General features: G+C 37.1%; 1 protein-coding gene across 3 annotated transcripts in view; it reads left to right on the top strand.

Annotated features, from left to right (window-relative positions):
* SLC2A9 (solute carrier family 2 member 9) overlaps window positions 1–21586 on the top strand; it is a 3818728-nt gene that overhangs the window by 1133103 nt on the left and 2664039 nt on the right. For all 3 annotated transcript variants that reach the window (XM_044062595.1, XM_044062594.1, XM_044062593.1), the window contains exon 5: window positions 947–1071. In XM_044062595.1, the coding sequence (XP_043918530.1) occupies window positions 947–1071 (125 nt within the window). The remainder of the gene's footprint in view (window positions 1–946; window positions 1072–21586) is intronic.

The following is a 21586-nucleotide window of genomic DNA, read 5'->3' on the forward strand; positions in this document are numbered from 1 at the left end:
GCTGTGTATGTATATATATATCTATATATGCCTACATATAGCTCTCTTTCTCGATATATATATATATATATATATATATATACATATATATATATATATATATATATATATTTTTTTATCTCTCTCTCTCGCTAGATATATATATATATATATATATATATATATATATATATATATATATATATATATATATATATATATATATATATCTAGCCGTGGTGGTGCAGCGGTAGCATTGTCGCCTCACAGCAAGTGGTTCTCCCGTTCGATTCTCAGCTGGAGTGCCTTCTGTGTGGAGTTTGCATGTCCTCCCCGCAGTCGAGTGGCATTTGAAAGACATGTGTGAATGGGCATGCCTTCGTTGAAGGTTGGGCATCAGGCTGGCACCTCGGCACTGTAAAATTTGACTGCCGATCATTAGGGGACTGGAGTTCGCCTGTGGCGACCCCTAACCGGGGAAAGCCAAAAGAAAAACAACAACATAGCATATATTGTATTTTGCTGCAGTACATATTTTTTCATATGTGTTATTATTTTCCAGTCTGTGCTGCTATTGCTTTCACTATATTGCAGCACCAAACTGTTTAAATTCACACCACTGTGTCTCCTGTTTTTACTGCAATTACTTGCTGCACGTACACTTTGCATACAGTATTATAGACTATTCAATAATGAAGACAAAGTCTATGCAGTACAATAAAAAAGCTGAATAGCCACAGAAATTAAACTAGCTAAGTCCACATTCTGGTATTGATTTGATTTTGAACTTTATGTGGTATTGAAGAATGTCTTTGTAATAATGCCTTTATCACTCAGCCAGCACCATTGTGTGTTTGTCCCTGCTTAGTAGAACTGTTATTTTATGCTGTCATTTACTTAGCAATGCATCTTAGTTGTATTCAGCATTCTGCATGGATTTATAACCACACTGTTTTCCTTCTTGCAGAAAAGGTACACTTCTACTTAATAATGCCTTTGCTGTTGTTGCTTCGCTTTTAATGGCACTAAGTGAAATAGCCAGTTCCTTTGAAATGCTTATACTTGGTCGTTTTGTCGTTGGTATTGATGCAGGTAAGAAAAAATAAATAAACTGCTACCCTAAAAGGCAGATGTATTATCTGTACATGCTTACATTGTAAATGAACATTAATGGCAGCTGTTTGCATTACATGAACATTTAGTGAAAAAGGATTGTTTTCAGTATACCGATCTGAGTAACTGACTTCAAATTTTTATGTAGTTGAATTTTGATACACTGTCCTGGTTGCTTGAACTGTCACAAAGCTTTTCAAATGTCAAGGCATTACCTGTAGGTTGTTTTCCACCCAGAAGAATAAAATATCTGGAAAAAAAGACACATTTGGAGGGCATGACTCCCTTGTGTTATGTTTGCATAAATGTGTCCACAGGCAATGCTGCAACTATTATTATTATTTTTTTTTTGCAATTTTGCAGTTATTAATGTGCACGCTTAGTTTCCAAACCGTTATCCATCCTGGCAGAAACAGACTCTTGTTGGAAATGACCTAACACTATGATGTTTTGAATTGTATTTGTCAAATGCATGTGTGTCTAGACTTAATAGTAAATATATATACATGCACTAACAATTTAATTACTCTTAGAAAAGAAAGGATGCAACAGCATCAGGTTTCTTTATTTGAACAGGGGAGTGTTTTTTAGGGACGTAGAAACTCCACTTATGTTAGGAGTCTTTCCAGGATCTGGTGAAGCAAATCATAGAAGGAAAAGGATAACAGAGTTCATGAGTAGTTGCAAGGTCTGTGTACTTATAAAAGAAATTATGTGGGTAGGTCTGAGTGTATGTGTATAAGAATCAGAAATTATTTGCAAGAATTTACCTACAGCTAAATACGGAAGGGCTGCAAATGATGACATATTGATTGGAAGAGTATAAGACATATGACAGCAATGGTGAAGGAAGGGAAACCTTAAATATTGTTAGTTAACATGCAAAATGATGTAGCAGTCACTTTTGACTGATTACAGAATGTTAACTACCCGATAGGGAGAAAACAACAGCTGATGGCATAAAGACATGATACAGAATAATGGGGTAGATGGATAGGAACAGATCTATGGTGATGACAGACATTAGCCTTCTAGATGTGGACTGACATACCCATTTCCAGAGTAAGAAAGGATAGGACCACAGTGCAGCCATTTACTTAAAAAAATAAATGTAAACAAAACAGCAAATAACTATGATAAATTTCATTTTGATGTAGTACATCATAGATAAGCTATCCAGCTTAAATACAAACCCCTATGTCACAAGATGGGTGCAAAAACTGGGCTCAAAGACAGACAGAACCCAGTGAGAGAGAGTTGCTGGAGTCAGTCAGACTTGAAAACCGTCACATGGCATCCCACAGGGTGGTGACCTCCTGGGACTTTGTTATATACTTTTCTGTACTTTACCGGCAAGCGTGGAAGGACTAGGAAGGACTATTTGCTTGCAACTGAACAACTGCAACGCTCCATCGACTCTCCAGCTGACACAAAAAACAAATCAAGGTCTCATAGAGACAGATAACTTCAAATGCCAACACAGTGCAGTTTAAAGCCTAAAAAAAAAAAAAATAAGTCAATGTAAAGTCATACCCTTTGGCAAATTACCACATGGCTAAAACCCATTAAGTACAGAAAAAGACCATTAAGTACACCTGGGGACCCATAGTGATAGGGACCCAAGTTGATGAAAATCTCTCCTGGTTAGAGAACATTGCCAAACATATTAGAAAGAATCAACAACGGTGTATTAACAGGATCAAACAGGTTTCCAATCGTGCCTCAATTCGCCATCATAGGGCCATCATTCATAGAATACAATGCCCCAATGTACCATACCCCCACCACCTGCACCAATTAGAGACCCACCTGCAGCAATTAGAGACCCAAACAAGGGTCTCAAAAAGAGGATCAAGGGTCTCAAACAGACTCCATATGCTGCTCCACCAAAACTCTCAACTCCACTCAATTGCCTGCTTACCTACTCCAAGGCGATCTATGCCTGACATACAAAGCTACATGCAAATCCTCTCCACCTCAGTAAATCTAAATGCCAAAATCTAAATCCGACAGAGCCAGACAACAAAGAAATAGAACTTTCTGGAGGGACAGAATAAATCCTTAGGCCTGGTTCACTCTTCCAGAGGTCCAGTTCATCTGAATACTCAATTGACTCATGGGTGCTACTAAGTCTCTTCAAGAATAGGTGAAAATCTCTTCGGGGGTGATCGGGGGGGGTTACTGTGGTTTGACTAATGAAGAGAGAACAGGGATCAGTGTAAGTAAGGAAGGCTATGGGCAGCAGTTATATCATTCAGTAGTGCTTTACAGTACTTGCGGTTATGAGATAATTGTTGACTAAGGCTGACATTTGTAATGTGAAAAAGCATATTGTTATTTTATGAACATTATCAGTTATAATTTAGAGTAAAGAAAGCAAATGGCAGATGAGACTAAGCGTTGTAGATGTCAGGGAAGGAGTATCATGATTGCTTTCCATAGGTTCATAAGAATGTACTAGGCAATTGGTCTGCAGACCATTTCAAGCCTAGGCAAAAAATACTAATCAAAATTTTCCTGTAGCCTCAAAAAGGGTGAGACAAGATAGACCAGTAGAGACTTTGATGATGCCCATCCGATTATCTAGGTTTACCTTGAAGGTGGCAAGGATGCTACGCTGCTTGAAATGTAGTGGAAATCTGTTCCAGAGATGAGAGATACATTTAGATGTGAATCGATTACACCAGTGAGTCTTATTCATCTGCTGATGAAGGTTTAGTTTCTTTAACCAAGTATTTGATGAACCTTCAATTCTGAGAAGGAATAGGAGATCAAATAGGGTTGGCTCTTTCATGGCATGAAAGGCTAGACATAGATCTCCATGAAGGATTCTGTAAGAAACTGAGTACAGAGAAAATGCTGCTAGTATCTCCTGGTAAGTAAGATTTTTGAGGCCACTGATCTTTTTAGTTATGAATCTCTGAGGATTCTCAAGTTTGTGCGATATGCTTAGATAAATGCATGCCAAAAGGTACATTAAATTTAATAGTGGGTCTGAAAAGGTATGACTAAAGTGGAATTAAGACTTCTTTGGATCTTTGAAGATGCATTTGGAAATGAGATGGGCAAGATTAATGGCTTTCTGTACTACTGTGGAGACACGATGGTCACATGATACGGAATTATCAACAATAGTACTCAGATTGCATATGACAGTGTCTGATTGGAGGGGTACATCTGCTATATGTTAAGTGAAACTGCTTTGTGTCCAAAATGAACTATGTTACATTTTTTGCATTTAATTTGAGGCCATTGGTCTTGCAGTATTTGTTAACATGGTCAAAGCTGTGTTAGTGTAATTGTGAGTTGGTTAATGATTGAGTAACAGCACTCAAATTAAAGTCATCTACTGGCCTGAAGGTGTAAGAAATATATGCCAAATGGGAGAGAGAGAGAGACAGTACTGAGCCCTGTGGTACACTGCTGGTAACTGTTTTAATTTCAGAAGAAGCATTTGCTGCCCTAACCACACGGGGTCTGTTAGAGAACAGGTTAGCTATCTGTAAGGATTTGTATTCAGATTTACAAGTCTATCAATAATGCTTGCATGGCAGTATTGCCAAATGCCTTGGCCAGATCTATATATTCTGCATGCACGGCATAACCACTATCCTCTGCTTCATTTCCTTAAAAGGCATTAATGAGGTTAAAGAGGCAGGACCTTCTTTTGATAAAGCCAAATTGATGAGGATCCAGGGTTGAGAGATTTTCAATGTCCAGATTAATGAAGTCTGAGATAATGTGCTACATAGCTTTACATATGAGACTATTGAGACTAAGGGGACTATAGTTAACAGGGTCCGTGGTTGGGCCGCCCTTCTGTAATGTTATTACAGTAGCCGTTTCCTGGCTTTTGGAATAAAACCAGTGGAAAGGCTTAGATTAAAGAGTTTAAGAAGGGGTTCAGAAATGCTATATATGGCACTGATAATCAGGCAACTTGGAGTGTTGTCAGGGGCCCATGGATGACAGAGGGCTATGTAGTAATAAAAGTGGAAAATACATGACGCTAAGAAATTCTGGCAGCCTTTAGGGTTGAATGCAGAAAAATGAAATATAAAAGTGATGAGGGGGAAAACAGAAATATGATAAAGAAAATTAAGGTGCCAGCAAAGGGAGTATGGCATTGCAAATCCACAAAGGACAAAAATGATTAGCATAGAGGGCTGGGCAAAGGCATTTTTTTAAATGTATGAGAAATTCTTGTTTCTGTTTTATTGGAAAAGGAGACTATGACTCATAGGAAGGCCGACTCTCTCAAATGTCCATATTTTAGAGAAACATAACTGTTTTCATGACTGATTTATTTTTAAGGGTACATTCCTATTTTCTAGCTTGATTTACCCATTCTCACAGTTTTCTGGATCTTCATCAAACATGCTTTTTGAATTTACCTAGTACACAGAAAACCACACTACATAACCAACATGCTAGCGACATCAGTACTTTAAAGACAGAGGACAGGCAATACAGCTCATTAAAGTCTACAGATTTTACATGGTCTCTTTGATAACATGGTTATATTTTTTCATCATTTTTTGTTACTCTCTTTTTTATTAAATGTGTCTTTCTGAGTAAAGTCCCACATTTCTGCTGGAAGCAGGAAGACTTATGTGCTATTTGGTAGGCATATTACGTGCTAATCAGCTGTCCAGATTTTTGTATGGATGCAAATACTTTTCAAGGGCCTTTGTACATGTTTTCAAAGTCTGCAGGTTGAGAGGCATGGAAAAAGCTACTGAGCTGACTCCACATGATTTCTATACAGATTGCAGTCATGCCTATAAAATGAACAAGACAATGGTAGTTCTAATGTAACGAGTAGAGAAAAACATGCCACTGCAATCCAGTTGTCTCAGTTCTGTTTTGTCAAAGGTTCTAGAAAATGTTTTGGGGTTAGCTGGTGGACATCCTTAAGGTGGACAGTGTGGAAAATGTGAATCACTTTATATTTACAGAGCATTATAGCCAGGGAATTGTTATGACTAGGCTTGTATAGGCCATAGGGCCGATAGCCTAGTACCAACCTATGAACCTATTCGTAACCAGTATAAGATTAAAATCTGCATCCCGAGCATCATAACAGGTGAAAAGAATGAAAATTATTTCAGTCTATATATACATTTGATACCAGATTATTACAATGGTCAGCTAGTCATGGAACATGCCTATGTATGAGGCAGAGTAATTTAAAGAATTCTTGAAAGGGTAGAATATTATTTACATTAGAGTGAAATGAATTTTATCTGTTGTTTCAGACAATGCACGTAACTGTTCTGCTTTTGTTAAAAATATATATAAACAGATTTTTTTTGTCCATGTTTGTAAATGGACACATATCTGGGTTAGACATTCCTGTCATTGAGTCAGAAACTAAGGTGAGCGAGTCAAGGCTGATAACTAGCAAAAAGCAAGTCACACAAACTTTTTCTATGGAATACATTATTACAAATCATCCATTACATTTTTTGAATAAAAATAGGCAATAAGGGTATGGACTTTACTGGAGAAAATTAGGAAAGAAACCAAATTATTGGGATCTTGTAATTAGAGAGGGAAAGGTAACACAGTAGGATGAGACCAAGCAGAAGTTTGGACTGCAGGTCAGAGACAGCCTTCCCTACCAGGGATCGATATCAGAGTCTAGACAAAAAGAAAGGGACAGGGAGCACTCAGTTAAAGTCCAGCTCTGGTAGAGATTTTAGTTTAGTCTAAATCAGAAGCATCTGTTAAACAACATGTTATGGCTAGGCTTGTATAGTCCCTAGGGCTGATAGCCTAGTACCAACCTATGAACCTATAAGAAATAGCCAGGGAACTGTTATGGCTAGGCTTGTATAGGCCCTAGGGCGGATAGCCTAGTACCAGCCTATGAACCTATAAGAAATAGCCAGGGAATTGTTATGGCTAGGCTTGTATAGGCCCTAGGGCAGATAGCCTAGTACCAACCTGTGAACCTATAAGAAATAGCCAGGAAATTGTTATGGCTAGGCTTGTATAGGCCCTAGGGCTGATAGCCTAGTACCAACCTATGAACCTATAAGAAATAGCCAGGGAACTGTTATGGCTAGGCTTGTATAGGCCCTAGGGCTGATAGCCTAGTACCAACCTATGAACCTATAAGAAATAGCCAGGGAACTGTTATGGCTAGGCTTGTATAGGCCCTAGGGCGGATAGCCTAGTACCAACCTATGAACCTATAAGAAATAGCCAGGGAACTGTTATGGCTAGGCTTGTATAGGCCCTAGGGCTGATAGCCTAGTACCAACCTATAAACCTATAAGAAATAGCCAGGGAACTGTTATGGCTAGGCTTGTATAGGCCCTAGGGTTGATAGCCTAGTACCAACCTATGAACAAGTAATAATTTGCAGGATATGTAAAATAATGCATGAGAGCTACAAAAATCAATTAGAGGATGTTAGAGAAAAATAGGAAGATAGACTGGAAAGACAGTTTACAGTGGAACAATGGGAGGACATCTCTATGGTGTCCTAGTATGCAACGAAGTCCAGAATATTTCAGATTTTTGCTTGCAAGTGTTTGGTTGGGCATTTTTATACTTTATTCAGATTTCAGAGAATTTTTCCAAAGGTAGAAAGCAAATGCTAAAGGTGAGAAAGGAAAGAGAGAGGTATCTGTAATTGCAGACATGTTTTTTTTGATAGTGTAATAAGTTGGCAGATTTAAAAAATTTCCTGCATTGTATTTTATCAGAAATGGGGAGAAAATGGTTGTAACTAAGGGAGTGGTTCTTTTGATCTGGGCATAGGATCTAAATTACCTAGACATAGTAGGTCATTATTAAGTTTATAGCTATTGGCTACCAAAAAAGCAATCAGTAGAAAAAGAAATCAAAATCTAAACCATCTGTAGGTGAAGTGTTGAATTTTGTAAAGGAGATGAAAGAACTTGAGGTGGGTTCTTTACAAAAGGGAAGGAGCAAATGACATACAAATAAATGAAATTTGTGGGAACAATCCATGTTCAGTAGGAGTGCAGTTTAAGGGAAGACAGGAGCTGAGCAACTTATATAATGATGGAGTAAATTATAAGTTAAACATATAAAGGAAAACATATATGTTGAGTGTTTGAAAACGATGAAAAATGTCACCATGGTTTGCTTTCTTTTATATTAATGTATGTGTACCTATATCATTACTTAAACTGTGAGTTAATAAAGATGGTTAAAAAGGAGTAATAACTTGTTTATTTAAATATTCATCTACTTTATTTTAACTTTTCCAGCGTAACTTGCTTTATTTGCACTATATATGTTTGGTGTTGAATGACTGCAAGAACAGTTCAGGAATATTTGGGACTATGAGTGTTATTTATAATTAAGGCACAGTGGTGCAGGGGTTAACATTGCCGCCTTACAGCAAGAGGTTCTCCAGTTCAGTTCTTGGCTGAGGTGCCTTCTGTGCGGAGTGCACATGTCCTTCCTGCGTCTGGGTGCTCTGATTTTCTCCCACATTCCAAAGACATGCATCTGGAGTGTTTTCCCAGGGCCTCTGCTGAAAATGGGCTCTGTTCCAGTCGGACTTTCCTGGTAAACAAATGTTAAATAAAATAATGACATAGCTGGGGTATAAAATAAGTTAGGTAGTATAGATTAAATATTTTCTTACAAAATTATAAAATGAGACACTGGAGAGAAACAACAGCTTAAGATGCTGTACAATAAAGCACTGTATTTACAGAATATTACAGTGTTTAGTGTTCATTTTAGTCAAATCATTTAAAGTTGATTAGTGCAAGACATGGTACCAATGAGACTGATGAGAAATTTAGTGGATGGTGTATATAGATTGTATTAAGACATATAGCACATTGCCCCATGTATTGTCAATGGAGAAAAACTGGAGTGAAATGTAAAATGTTTCACTAAAACAGGAAACCTTTGGTTTAGAATACTCAAAAATAGTGGCAGGAGTTTTCCAGTTAAAGAGCAATTACAATTGCCCATCGCTTATTGTAGGTCTCATAGTTGTGGCGTATTCCTTTTTATAGCATTAACAACTGATATCACATTGAGTTTACAAAAACAGGATACATTTTTTCAGACACTACAAATACTAAATGAATACATGTGCAAGTTTGCAGAAAGATTTGTAAGAACTAATAAAAGATGACAAGGAAGTTAGCATTTAATGTCTAGTGGGAAAATGCAAAATGCTTGGTTGGAGTAACTTATTTCCAGATATATGCTATGTATGATCATAGGGAGCATTCTAGTTATGTTAAGGCCTGTTCTGCCAAATCCCATGGGTGAGATGTGATGAAAGTAAAGTCTTGTTTTGATGAAGCGCTTCATCAGGGAAGCATGATGGTCTCTGATTTATTAAAAGTGTACCATTTTTATTGTGAGATAACAGAGTTCACACAGTTGCTAAGTTCTGCACAGCATTTTTATAACTGTGAAATTGGTATTTGTAAACATTCAAGTGTTGGGGCATAGCAGAAAAAAAAGCTTGTTTTGTTATTTTAGTATTTTTTGTGTGTATTGGTTATGAAGATAATTATATTATGCATGTCAATGTGTCTGGTGTTTTGTGGTTGTGAAAGACATTTGAAATGTTCTCTCACTATTGCATTTTTATTTTCTCTAACTCCCAGGCTGAGTCTGAAAATGGTCCATGGAGACCAGTGCTCTATCCCAGTTAAGAAACTAACTAACTAACGGGTTTTAGTAGCACCTCTTCCACAGACTGGGCTATCGGAGAATGGCCTTCCTTTAGGTGTCATTAATTGAAGAAAATAAGTTTGGGGCTTTATCATAAATGCAAAGAATCACAGCAAAGACTGAGTGTTTGATAATAAAAGCAAGTAGAATTTTTGGATGTATAGTCAAGAAGATGGATGCAAAAGGTGCTGAAGTAATCTTTATGTTGTAGAAGGTGTTGCGCCCATTATTAGGGATTATATATATATATATATATATATATATATATATATATATATATATATATAGTGAGGGAAATTAGATTGTTGAATAAACGCTGTGTATAAAGGGATTACATAATGTGGAAAGATTAACGGTAAGAGGTAGAATGAACATTAGAGGAAAGAAGAGCTAAGAATATGATTGGGGGCAGTTATTTTATGTGAGTGAATGGTAGAAGTGCTGCTTACAAAGGTGTGGATGGCATTTCAGAGGGAAAACTGAAGAATAACCTGACTTGCATTTGGTTTCAGACATGTACCTGCAATACTGTAATAAACTTGTGTAGGTAATTTGCAATTTGTAAAACAAACACCACACTTGAAGCCAAAGTCCCACAGCAGTCACAAAATGAATCAGTATTCCAGTATTCCAAAAAAATAAAAAGTTTAATGACAAGCATAAAATCCCAGCAGTAAACAGTCCAGACAGTAGGTAAGCAGTTTCGTCTTTCCCAGTGCAGACTTTATCACAACCAAAAGTGCTTAACTTCACATCCTTTAAATAATTACACCAAGTAATAAGACAGCCCTTTCTTAAAAAGACAAAACATTAAAAACAACTAAATAACTGAAAAATGTAAAAATACTTTCTTTAAAGTGTCGAAGCCCTTTCAACCAAAATAGGCCTAACAGATACATGTTCATTCATACCAGGGGGCTGGCGCACATTTAAATGGAGTTGCTACTTCAACTCAGCCTTCTCAGTCTGGTTTGACCAGTTACTCCCCCTGGGCATTTTTAACCACGACTTCTAAAATAACGAATTTGAAGCCAGAAAACATCAGGCAAGTAAGAGTGTGCTTAAAAAGGACATAGTTGTAATTCTGTTTACTAATAGCATATAAATGCTCATATATTCTCTTCCTAATTGCCCTCTTGGTCTTATCCACATAATAACCTTTGCATCCCATACAAACACTCAGGTAAACCACACCAGGAGTGTTGCAATTACCTCCTGCTAGTCTAACATGTTGCGGGGGTACCCCCACCCACATTTCTTTTACATTCACCAAATACCTACCAATAGTTACATCTATCACAGGACCTGGTTCCTCTACTGTCCTTAATTTTGATAAGGTGTTCCAACAAAAGTTACCTCCCACCTTATATGAAAAGGTGGGCCCGTGACCCAACAAACTAACAAATTCATTGTTACATTCTAAGATCACCCAATTCTCATTTAAAACATCTCTTACCTTTGTACCATAGGTGCCGAATTGTGTCACCATAGTTTGAAAGAATACAGCACTCTCAACTGTGTTCTGAACCTCAGGTTGACCCTGTCTCAAATGAAGGTCATCCTGCCCCAGTAGTGGTTTGAAATTGGTCTTCCAACCATCAATAATTTCCACACTGGTCTGGTAAACCCAATTCTCAGGGTAGCCTCTGGCTATAAACATCTGGCTTAACTTGCCTAGTTCCATTTTCAAGTTATCTAATGTAGAACACATCCTTGCTCCCCTAATCATTTCTCCCTGACCAAGTTTCTTTTCACATGGTGGGGGTGTTGACTGTTGTAACTTAAAAAACAATTAGAGTAGGTAGGTTTATGGTAAACTGTGGTGGTAAATGTACCTGAGTCCATATCCCTGGAAATGGTGGCATCCAGGTAGTCGATACTGTCCACATTAAATTTGTGTGTAAACCTGAAATATGGACAAACTCCATTAATATATTCAACAAAATCGTAAACTAAAGTCTCCCTACATTTCCATAAAATAAAAATGTCATCCAGATATCGACCATAGAATATCCAATCTTGGGCAAACCTAGAATTAAATACATGGTTAACCTCCCAACTTGCCGTTACCAAATTAGCATAAATGGGGGCACAACTTGCCCCCATTGCAATGCCTTTGGCTTGTCTGTAATATTCATTCTCAAAGGTAATGTAATTGTTGTTTAAAATAAATTCAATTAATTCCATTATAAAATTCACCATGGTATTAAAATTTGCAATTTATAGATCAGTGGAGACATACAGGGGTAGTTGCATTATCTCTGGGTGCAGGTTTAGCAAATGACTATAGGGGCCATAAGGCTTTTTACATTTTGCACGATCATATATTAATACAGAAAGATGGAGCAGCACAGTGGCTCAGTTGTTACATTGTTACCTCATGGCACTTTGATTATTCAATTTGGTTCTTAGCTGGAGTACCTTCTGTGAAGAATCTGCAGGTCCCCCCTGTGTCCACAAAGTTATTTCCAGGTGTTGTGATGAAACTACAGTCTTCCAGTTGCCAGTACGTATGTGGGCGTTATGTGAGTCAGATTATGTAGGCATGCATGCATATGAGTGTGTGTGTGTGTGTGTGTGTGTTTTATATATATATATATATATATATATATATATATATATATATATATATATATATGTATATATACATATATATATATATATATATATATATATATATATATGTATATGGATCTAGGAGGTTTGATTGAATGATCAAATGTCCGAATCCATAACCACCGAACACACTTTAATAAAAATTGGCGCTGTGTCAGACTCAAGCCGGTCACAGTGGGTGTCCCACAGGGCCGAGGTCCCTTGGCCCTGTTCAGCTCTATTCAGTCGCATACCCGTCTGCTCAGAGGTGACATGTGCCTGATATACAAGGCCCATGTCAACCGGAAATTGGACATGATCCACCTCTCCAAAAAATGAACCTATGCTTTAACCAAAAAAGCGCTTTCATTAAAGCGTGTCAATAAAAAAAAAAAAAAAAAAAAAACTACATTTGCTGGGGGGCTTTGCACCCCTGCACCCTTCATGTGGGGGGCTGTGCCCCCCACCCCCCCCACACTTTAATATTCTCCCTCCAAGACCGCACTACAGTGGGGAAAGGGGAAGTCTCCCTTATCCGCACAGTAGTACAGCCTCAGCAACAGGCATACTTACTTAAAAGTGCTTCAGTGAAAAGCACTTTCGCGTAAGTATGCTCGCCCTTAATGGATTCAGACATCTGATTGTTCGATCAAATGTCCTGGATCCATATATATATATATATATATATATATATATATATATATATATATATAAATGTAAAAATTAATGTTGCAGTTTACGTATGTACTTTATGGGCAGCATGTCATGTTTTTGTAATGGCGTGTGCTTCCCAATGTTAAAATATTACCAGTACTGCTGTGATAATGTGAATTAGTGTGTTTTGAAGCTAAGCATACAAGAAGGGAAGGGAAGGATAAAGACCTAGAGGAATGCAAGCTGGAATTATGCAAACCATGTACTGACTTATAAAGATGTAGCAAAACACATCTTTTCAGCAGTAATACATGCTCATCACAACAGAAGACCAAAACAGTGCCGTCAACTATTCAAGTCCCAAACACTTGTTAACATCATCCACCATCACTTCTGCAAAGCTTTACATCTTGCAAGTTTTATGGGTACCGTTTTATGTTACAAGTGTTTGATACAGATATAGTTTACCGTGTGAGAAAGAAAGCACCTGAAAGCATTTCCAAGTAGTCTGTGTTTTTCTTCTCGGCATTGCTTCTTAACAGTACAAGTAGTGCCTTTGTCAGTAAGAGACCAGCCCTGGCAATTGAAGCATGCATCTGTAATGCACGCAAAATAGGAAGATTTCCACGACCGATTCTCTTCCTGAATGTTAAGTGAAACTAATTTCTCAACAGTAAACACATAAAGTAACAACTTACAGTGTTTCCCACAGTTATTTTCAAGCTAGCATGCGTATTATCGCAACCGTGAAAATCTGGTTGCGATATATATATATATATATATATATATATATATATATATATATATATATATATATATATACATATATATATATATATAATATGGATCTATTGTGACTGACCGAATTTCTCTATTGTTAAAGCTGACAAAATAATTTTGATCATACACAATAGCGAACACAAACAAAACTGAAAACAGTAATATCAACAGAGGAAAAATCTACCTCTCCCGATATTAAAATCAAAAAACCCCATTGCCCTAACCCTAATGGTACCCCTTCCCAACCCTAACTCTATATGTTGACACAATTAAAACCTTCCCATAACACTGCCACTATGTACAACAGACTCAGACACACAAACATTCACAAATAGACACAAACAACATCACATCTATCCCCTAACCTAACCTTGCCTTACCTTAAAATACACAAAGTTGCACACAGACGCACCAACCATCCTTCACCCCTAACTGTCTCACACACACACACACACACACACACACACACACACACACACACACACACACACCCACGGTCTCACCCTCCCAACACCACTTATCTGTACTGACCTTCCATGCCATCTACAGTACCTGTCCACCGTTTGGCCATCTGTACTGTCGACATTAAATCATCCTCCTGCTTTTGTCAGACAAACTTATGTTCAGTAAGATGCAGGAGAACCAAATATGTATGTATATATATATATATATTTATATATATGGATACATCCTATAATTTGCTTACTTTGCTCCCAATAAGTGCCAGTATAGGTTGCAGCTGCAGAGAGGCTCTAAAACTTAACAAATGATTAATCAGTCAATGATTGAATGGGTGAAAAATCAAAGAACTGTAAGCATAGACACAGCAATGGCATACTATTTTTTTAATATTGCAACAAATGTACCCATTCCGATTTTCATTAGCCTAGCTCTTTTACAACAGTGTAATCCATTTAAAATGTTATTTTTCTTGTACCAGAATTATGGTTTAACTATCTTTCTGTGCTAGGGATTGTGTATTGGCAATGACTAATTCTGCAATAGTTTGCATCTTCAGTTATCATTTTATCAAAGTAAAATCTCACAAAGTAGACTGTTAAAATCTGGTGTAGAAGAGGAGAAAGCTAAATATTCTAACACAGTTCTGTGTACTGCATTTATGGTTATGAAATTTAGTATGAATTCTGGCATACACATTTAAGTGAAATCACTGTTACATTGTCTTACATCACAAAGGTAATTGAAGGAAAGAATAAAAAAGACATAATGTAAGCATTCATTTGCAGTAAGGAGCCCTGTAGAGTTTTATAATATGGATACAGGTTTGATTTCTTCACATAATCATATGCATGTTATTTGTCAAAGCAATTGTAACATTCAGGAGGGAATACCTATTTGGACAAAGCTACTAAGAATGGAGATTAAGAAGAAGATAATCTTAAAAGGGTGGTAGACATACTTTTTGAACCATAATGGCATTTTTCCTCCAAAGTAAATATGTTGTTTTTTGCTGAAAGGCAAAAAGTGAGACATGACTACTCCGGTAGTATTGAAAATGGAGTGTATGTGATTCTTCAAAACAATATTGTGGAGATCAACACATTACATTGTAACAGAGATTATGAGCATAGAGTCATCATGCAGTACAGTTAGATGTCAAGAGACATGGGAATGTAGCAAATCATATGCCTGACTGATATGCTGTATATCACAGCATAATGTATATGTTATATATGTACATATATGTATGTATGTATATGCATCATGTGAACTGTATATCATATATAGTTCTTGTTTACACAAATGTCTGAAATACAGCATGTTGATGTACACAGAATACAGACTGCACATATGTACAGACTTCACAGCCCCTGTCATATGTAGATGTGTAGTATAAATTCTAAACATCACAAGGTGTTTAGGTCATGGCAATGACCACAGTCACACCATGCAGAGACACTGACATGGGGCTGTGCTCAATTTTTGCTCTAAAATAGAAGCAAGATGTGTTGATATCTATGATAGGTAAATAAATACCTGATGTTGCCATTGAAGTTTGCACTAGTAACATTATGAAGAAAACAGACAACAGAGCTTTTGTACACCACCCAGGTCCTCCATAATGGTCTTTGGCAATTGTTAGTGACATTGTATATATTATACAAGGAATCCTGCAGTCGCAGTAAAACCTGTGTAGGATCCATCACAGTGTGCCAGAGCTGAATCATATCATCCTGAGCTACAGCATGCAAGACACCACGACTGACAAGCTTGGCATGACTGTGGCACAGTGGCACTGAAGGAAGGCAGTTTGTTGCTTGAGTCAGCCATGTTAAAGTATAAAAGGATCTAACACCAGTAACCAGTAGTGTAAATGCAGCTCATGCCTCACCATAGCCCAACTGGATACATGGCTGTTTTCAATGTGACCAAGACTGGTTGTCCCTTTATGTGACACATTCTGGTCCATACTAGTAGATGTGCTAGACAGACTGTCTCTCTCCCAAGATATTGTGCAATACCACTATGTGCCTGGATGGAGTAGCATTGTATCCCTCATGTGTTGTGTTTCCCTTGCCCCTTTGTGATGGGATGGCTACCACTGTGTCTGAGTTGCTCAGCCATCTGTATGACATTGACTGCATCTTCCATAACTAATCCTTGCAGTTGCTCAGTCATATTTGCTTCTGCAGCACTGCTATCTCAGACTCATTCAGAAGCAGATCACACTTGGTGGGCTATGTATCCAACTTTGGAGTGACTACATACCATGTCCATAGGCCATGTCCATATGGCTCAACCATCATAGTTGAGTCAGTTGTCAGTAGATACTAGTTGTCACAGATAGAGGTACATATATGTAATATGTAAGTTAGCGAATACCAGTACCATACATAGCATATTACACAGTAATAATGTCCTCATAGTAGAACACATACTTGCTACAGAGGATGATTTTAAGGCTGTACATATTCCAAATGTGTTGGTGAGATTGGCATAATGGTTAAGGTGTTTACCTCACAGACACAAGTTACAGGGTTTGATTCTCACCAAGGGAAATAGGCTAGACCTAAAATTCCCCACAAGGGTAGCTAGCCTAGTACTTAACTATGAACCTATTGGAGGTGCAGCATCTTCAAGCTGAAGAGAGGTGTGCAGATTACAAATGGAGGTGATCCTGACAGTACAGGATGGATGAACAATACTGAAGTTGCTGAAAGGAGGTGTTAACTTTGCTTACCATCTAACTTGTGCAAACCCTGCTATTAGATGACTTGTTGCATATGCATATAGATATGTGCCAGAAAATACCTTTGGTATACCCTGTGGCTGGCTATAATGGCAACTCCAGGTTCCTTGTCTTGCCTGGGCACAGTAGGGCTGTGATAGCTAGCTAGTGGAACATGTAGGACATGTGAAAAAACCCTCCAAAACACAATACCAGTGAAGTATAGAATGCAAATACCTGGCAACAACTCACCCACACTCCACTGTTAAAAATGAAAGACCATGTCTCTATGAAAAATAGTGAATGTCATAATGGTACAAATCCTGGCATTGTTCACAATGCAGAAAAATGTGTCATGCTCAAAGATTATGGTTTGGATGATGTGTTGGTATGCTACAGTGTAACAAGTTAAGAGTATAGCTAAACAAAATTTTTTGTCGTAATAGAAAGAGGAAAAAAAAACATATAATTAACCTAAATTTAAGAACAAAATGTTGGACTTATTTTGTTCTGTGCTGCATTCTAAGGAAAATATTGTTAAAAACTACATCACATTTTGCCAGCAATCAAGCTAAAACAGATATTTTCCCACTGCAGTTGCTAGTGAATAGTAAAGTAGTTTAAATGTCTGTTAATAGTTCTTTGAATCAGAAGTAAGACTGGTCAGTTAACAGCTCCTGGATTGCAATGTTCATTTTGATACCTCAGGAAAAAAAATGGGAGAGGTTCTGTCAGCACTTGAACTAAAACTTGGAAGCCATAAATCAAGAAGTGCAGCTGGTTTGTTTTGTTGAGCATTTACAACAAAGAGTTGGCCTGAAAATGCTGATCAGGGTAATTCAAGAAAAAACGCTGAAAATGAAAATAGGTTCTAGAAGCTGTGCATGATGTCTGTGACTCAAACTACTGCCCTTCTGTTTATATGGAAGTTAAAACAAATGATTTCGTTATGCCTAGCATGACTCATATAAAGGGGGCCTTAAGTAGATTCTGGGAAAAATCCTCCGGAATCATTATTAAAGCAGCAGGTCTGTTGAGATATAATAACCATGCCCACTTAATGATTCTGATCCATTAAAACAGTGAGAGTACAAAGATTATAATGAAATAAGTGACATATAGTCAGCAGCATCTACAGATTTCCTTTCTTTCTGGGGCACAGTAGGGTCTCATCAGCTAGGTGGTATGGCATGTAGGATATCTGAAGGCCACAAAAATGCAATAGAGTATAGAATGCATAGTAACAATTAATGTATTTACATATTTTCCATATCCTAGCAATAGGATAACTAAATTTGTCATGCTCAAGGACTATGGCTTCAAGTGATGCTACAGTATAACAAATCAAGTCGGTAACTAATAATACAACATAAGGAGGAGAATGGCACAAGAGAAAACAAACCTTGTAACACAAACTCAAGAAAAGAAAGATGTACCTGTTTGGTTTAATCAGACATTTCAATTTAAATGTAAACTTATTTCAAATTTAATAGCAAAAACACTGTTGGGCATTTGCTAAACAAAACAAAGTGCTCTTACATTGAAAACAGACTTAGCATGAGCAACAGTAAACCTTTCTTCCTTGATAATCTCATGAAATAAAATGGATCTGGTAACCATACCTCTCAACCTGGAAATATCAAAAATCTGGAGAAAGGCCCATGAAAAGTAGGTACAACTGGCCAAAATAGGGACACTGAATAACATTAAATTTGAATATATATAATCATGTAACCCTGTCCACTCCAGTAGAATTGTGGGGTTTGTGGGATATCAGCATGAAGACTGAAGTCACTAAATAATAATACATAATGGTAGACATTTGAATTTCAGACTTCATATCCCTCAGATAATACAACAAAACCTGTTATTCTAACACCTGTCTGAGCTTACAGGAGCAGTCCTTAAAATCTGTCCCTATTTTTTAGGCCTTTGCCCCACCATTATTTTTGGATTTATCCAGAATTCTTGCTCTGAGAAAGTGAGAGGTATGCTGGTAATCAAATGTCAACAAATAAATAAATAAATATTCAAAAACCACCCGATAACTGTGTCATTTTACTTTCAGATATTTAATATAAAAATAGTACCAATGGCAAAAGGAGTGGCACTAGGCATAGTAGCTAGATCTGCTGTACTGGCACACTAATATGAAGTAATAGACATAAATTGCAGAGGAAGGTAAAGCTATGCCAAAAAAAGGCAACTGTCCTATGAGTTTTAAAAAAAGCTATAATTCTGTCAATGAAATAGCTCAGTGTGGTATGATACAAGCACTCTTACAACAGTGAGTCTTTATTTTAGTAAAAAAAATGAATAGACGTCAGGGCGTTATGATATTTTGTGAAATCTTAAGTTTCTGCAATTTAGATGTTTGTGTGTGTGTGTGTGTGTGTGTGTGTGTGTGTGTGTGTGTGTGTGTGTGTGTGTGTGTGTGTGTGTATGCGCATGTGTGCATGCTCGTGTGTGTGTGTAAAGGCTTTTGTAAAGTTGACGGTGAAGGACAAATTCCTGTAACCTGCAACAGTAAGCCGATAATACAATTTGACCTCTTTCTTTTACAATAAGATGGAATAGTTCACTGCAGAATAGAACAGGCCAAAATATAACTAATATAAAATTATATTTAGTTAGCATCAGATATCCTATAAAGCTTTATGACAGTCCTTAAAAACTGACATTCTTTGATCTGATCAGTACTGAGCTGTATTTAACTCCAATTACAGCCATATACCTTATTTAACTACTTGTCAAAATGCGGCAAATTGATAAAAGATGTAAATATCTGTCTGATAGCACTGGTGGATAATGGAATCCATGCTTTCTTAAAAGTTATGCACTTTCGATTGACGTCTTGTTGTTCTAAGTGTCGCTGAATTACTCCGGCATTAAATACCCACTGGGTACACACTCTCAATCATTTGGTTCTATGTATTATTTCAGTCCTGACCTTTCTAAAATTGTTTCAGTCCTTGTCATACCTCAACTGTCCAGATTGTCACCTCATATTTTTAGTCAGTTTCTCATAAAATTAAATTTTTTTGGCAACTCATTGAAGACTGAAATCAGAAAATAACAGTAGTCATTTGAGTTTCAGACTTCATATTCTTCAGAGAATTCATGCTAATGCAAAACCAGTTTTTCTAGCAACTTTGTAAATTTGTAACAGCTATATTTAAAAAGTGTGCCTACTTTTGGGCCTTTGTCCCCACATTATTTGTGCATTTGTTGATATTTTTTGCTGTAAGAGGTTGAGCGATATGGTCCTTGTTAGTCATGGTTCAGTAAAACAGAGACAATTTATACAAACATTTTAATAAAAATATTTTAATACAGCTTTAGAGTATATATATGAGACATTATTTAACATATTTAATATAAAATAATGGACAAACTTTAAAAAGCATTATAATTTTAACTAACTGACCAAACTCAAACTGACTGTAATCCTTGCACTGACTCTTGTTTTGACATGTCTTGCATTGTCTGGAAAGGCAAAACTCCTACTCCAAACTTTGTACTAGTTATCAGGGACAGTAGGAGCATGGCATTGGTTTTCCAAAAAATGGTGAGGGACATTATTTTATTGGACTGCCTAATTCAAATTACTGTTCAATGCTGTCCTCTGTACTTTCTTTCTTTCTTTATGTCTTTTCTACAAATGAAGTTTGGTTACAAATATGTCAGGAAATAGAGGTATTTTTTTCTGCTTTGTCAAACCATCTCTGACAGCCATAAGACCTCTTTGGGGAAGTGGAGTGGATCCAAGAACTGCATCCGTCACTCACAGCTGTAATGATGGTGTTTCTGCCTGGAGTTCTAACAGTAGCGCATCATATAAACTTAAAAGTGAATCTATGGGTGGCTGATTCAAGATGAAGTACTTTTTCTATTATATGACATGAGTATGCACCACTGTTAAATGGGGACCATGTTGTGTGGTGAAGTTTTATTTATTTATTTTTAATACTGTCTGCAGCTATCATCAAATGGCATTAGAACTTAATTCTAGTCTTGTTGGAAATAAAAGTGATGTGGTAAAAAAAAGGAAACTACAGTGTGCCAAGTTTGCCATAGGAGTTAGTCATGTGGATTACAGTTTTCATCACGATCTGCTGCAAAGATGTTTTACTGTACAGTGACCTCCACATTTTTATGAAGGGTACAGTCTTGTCTGAATGTTTGCATTTTTCTATCAGCTGCGTTGTTATAAGTTATGACATTGCTTTAACTACATTATGCTGATGATTTTTTGCTTGTGTAAGATGAGTGACAACCTTGTTTTAAGGTGTTTCTAACTTGTTTTCCATAAAGATTCTACTTGATTGTATAAAACAGCACATTAGACTAAATTCAGAAGCACTAAGGCATCTGTTTTGGTACTGCCGATGTGGCAGCGGTACCATATTGTTCAAGGGCATAATAATGCAACTGGTTGCTGAGTACAAGGAAGTGAGATGAGAAAGGTCATGTGTTAGCACTCTTTGCTCCACAGAACAGTTGTGCATCAGTCTTAAGTTTACTTAAGTAAGTCTTAAGCAGCCCACGGTGTCCTTGTTGGATAGCAGCCACAGCAAGTTGCATGATGAC

Source organism: Protopterus annectens, chromosome 2.part1, assembly GCF_019279795.1.
Source record: "Protopterus annectens isolate FY-2018-M chromosome 2.part1, PAN1.0, whole genome shotgun sequence".
NCBI classification, from domain to species: Eukaryota; Metazoa; Chordata; order Ceratodontiformes; family Protopteridae; genus Protopterus; species Protopterus annectens.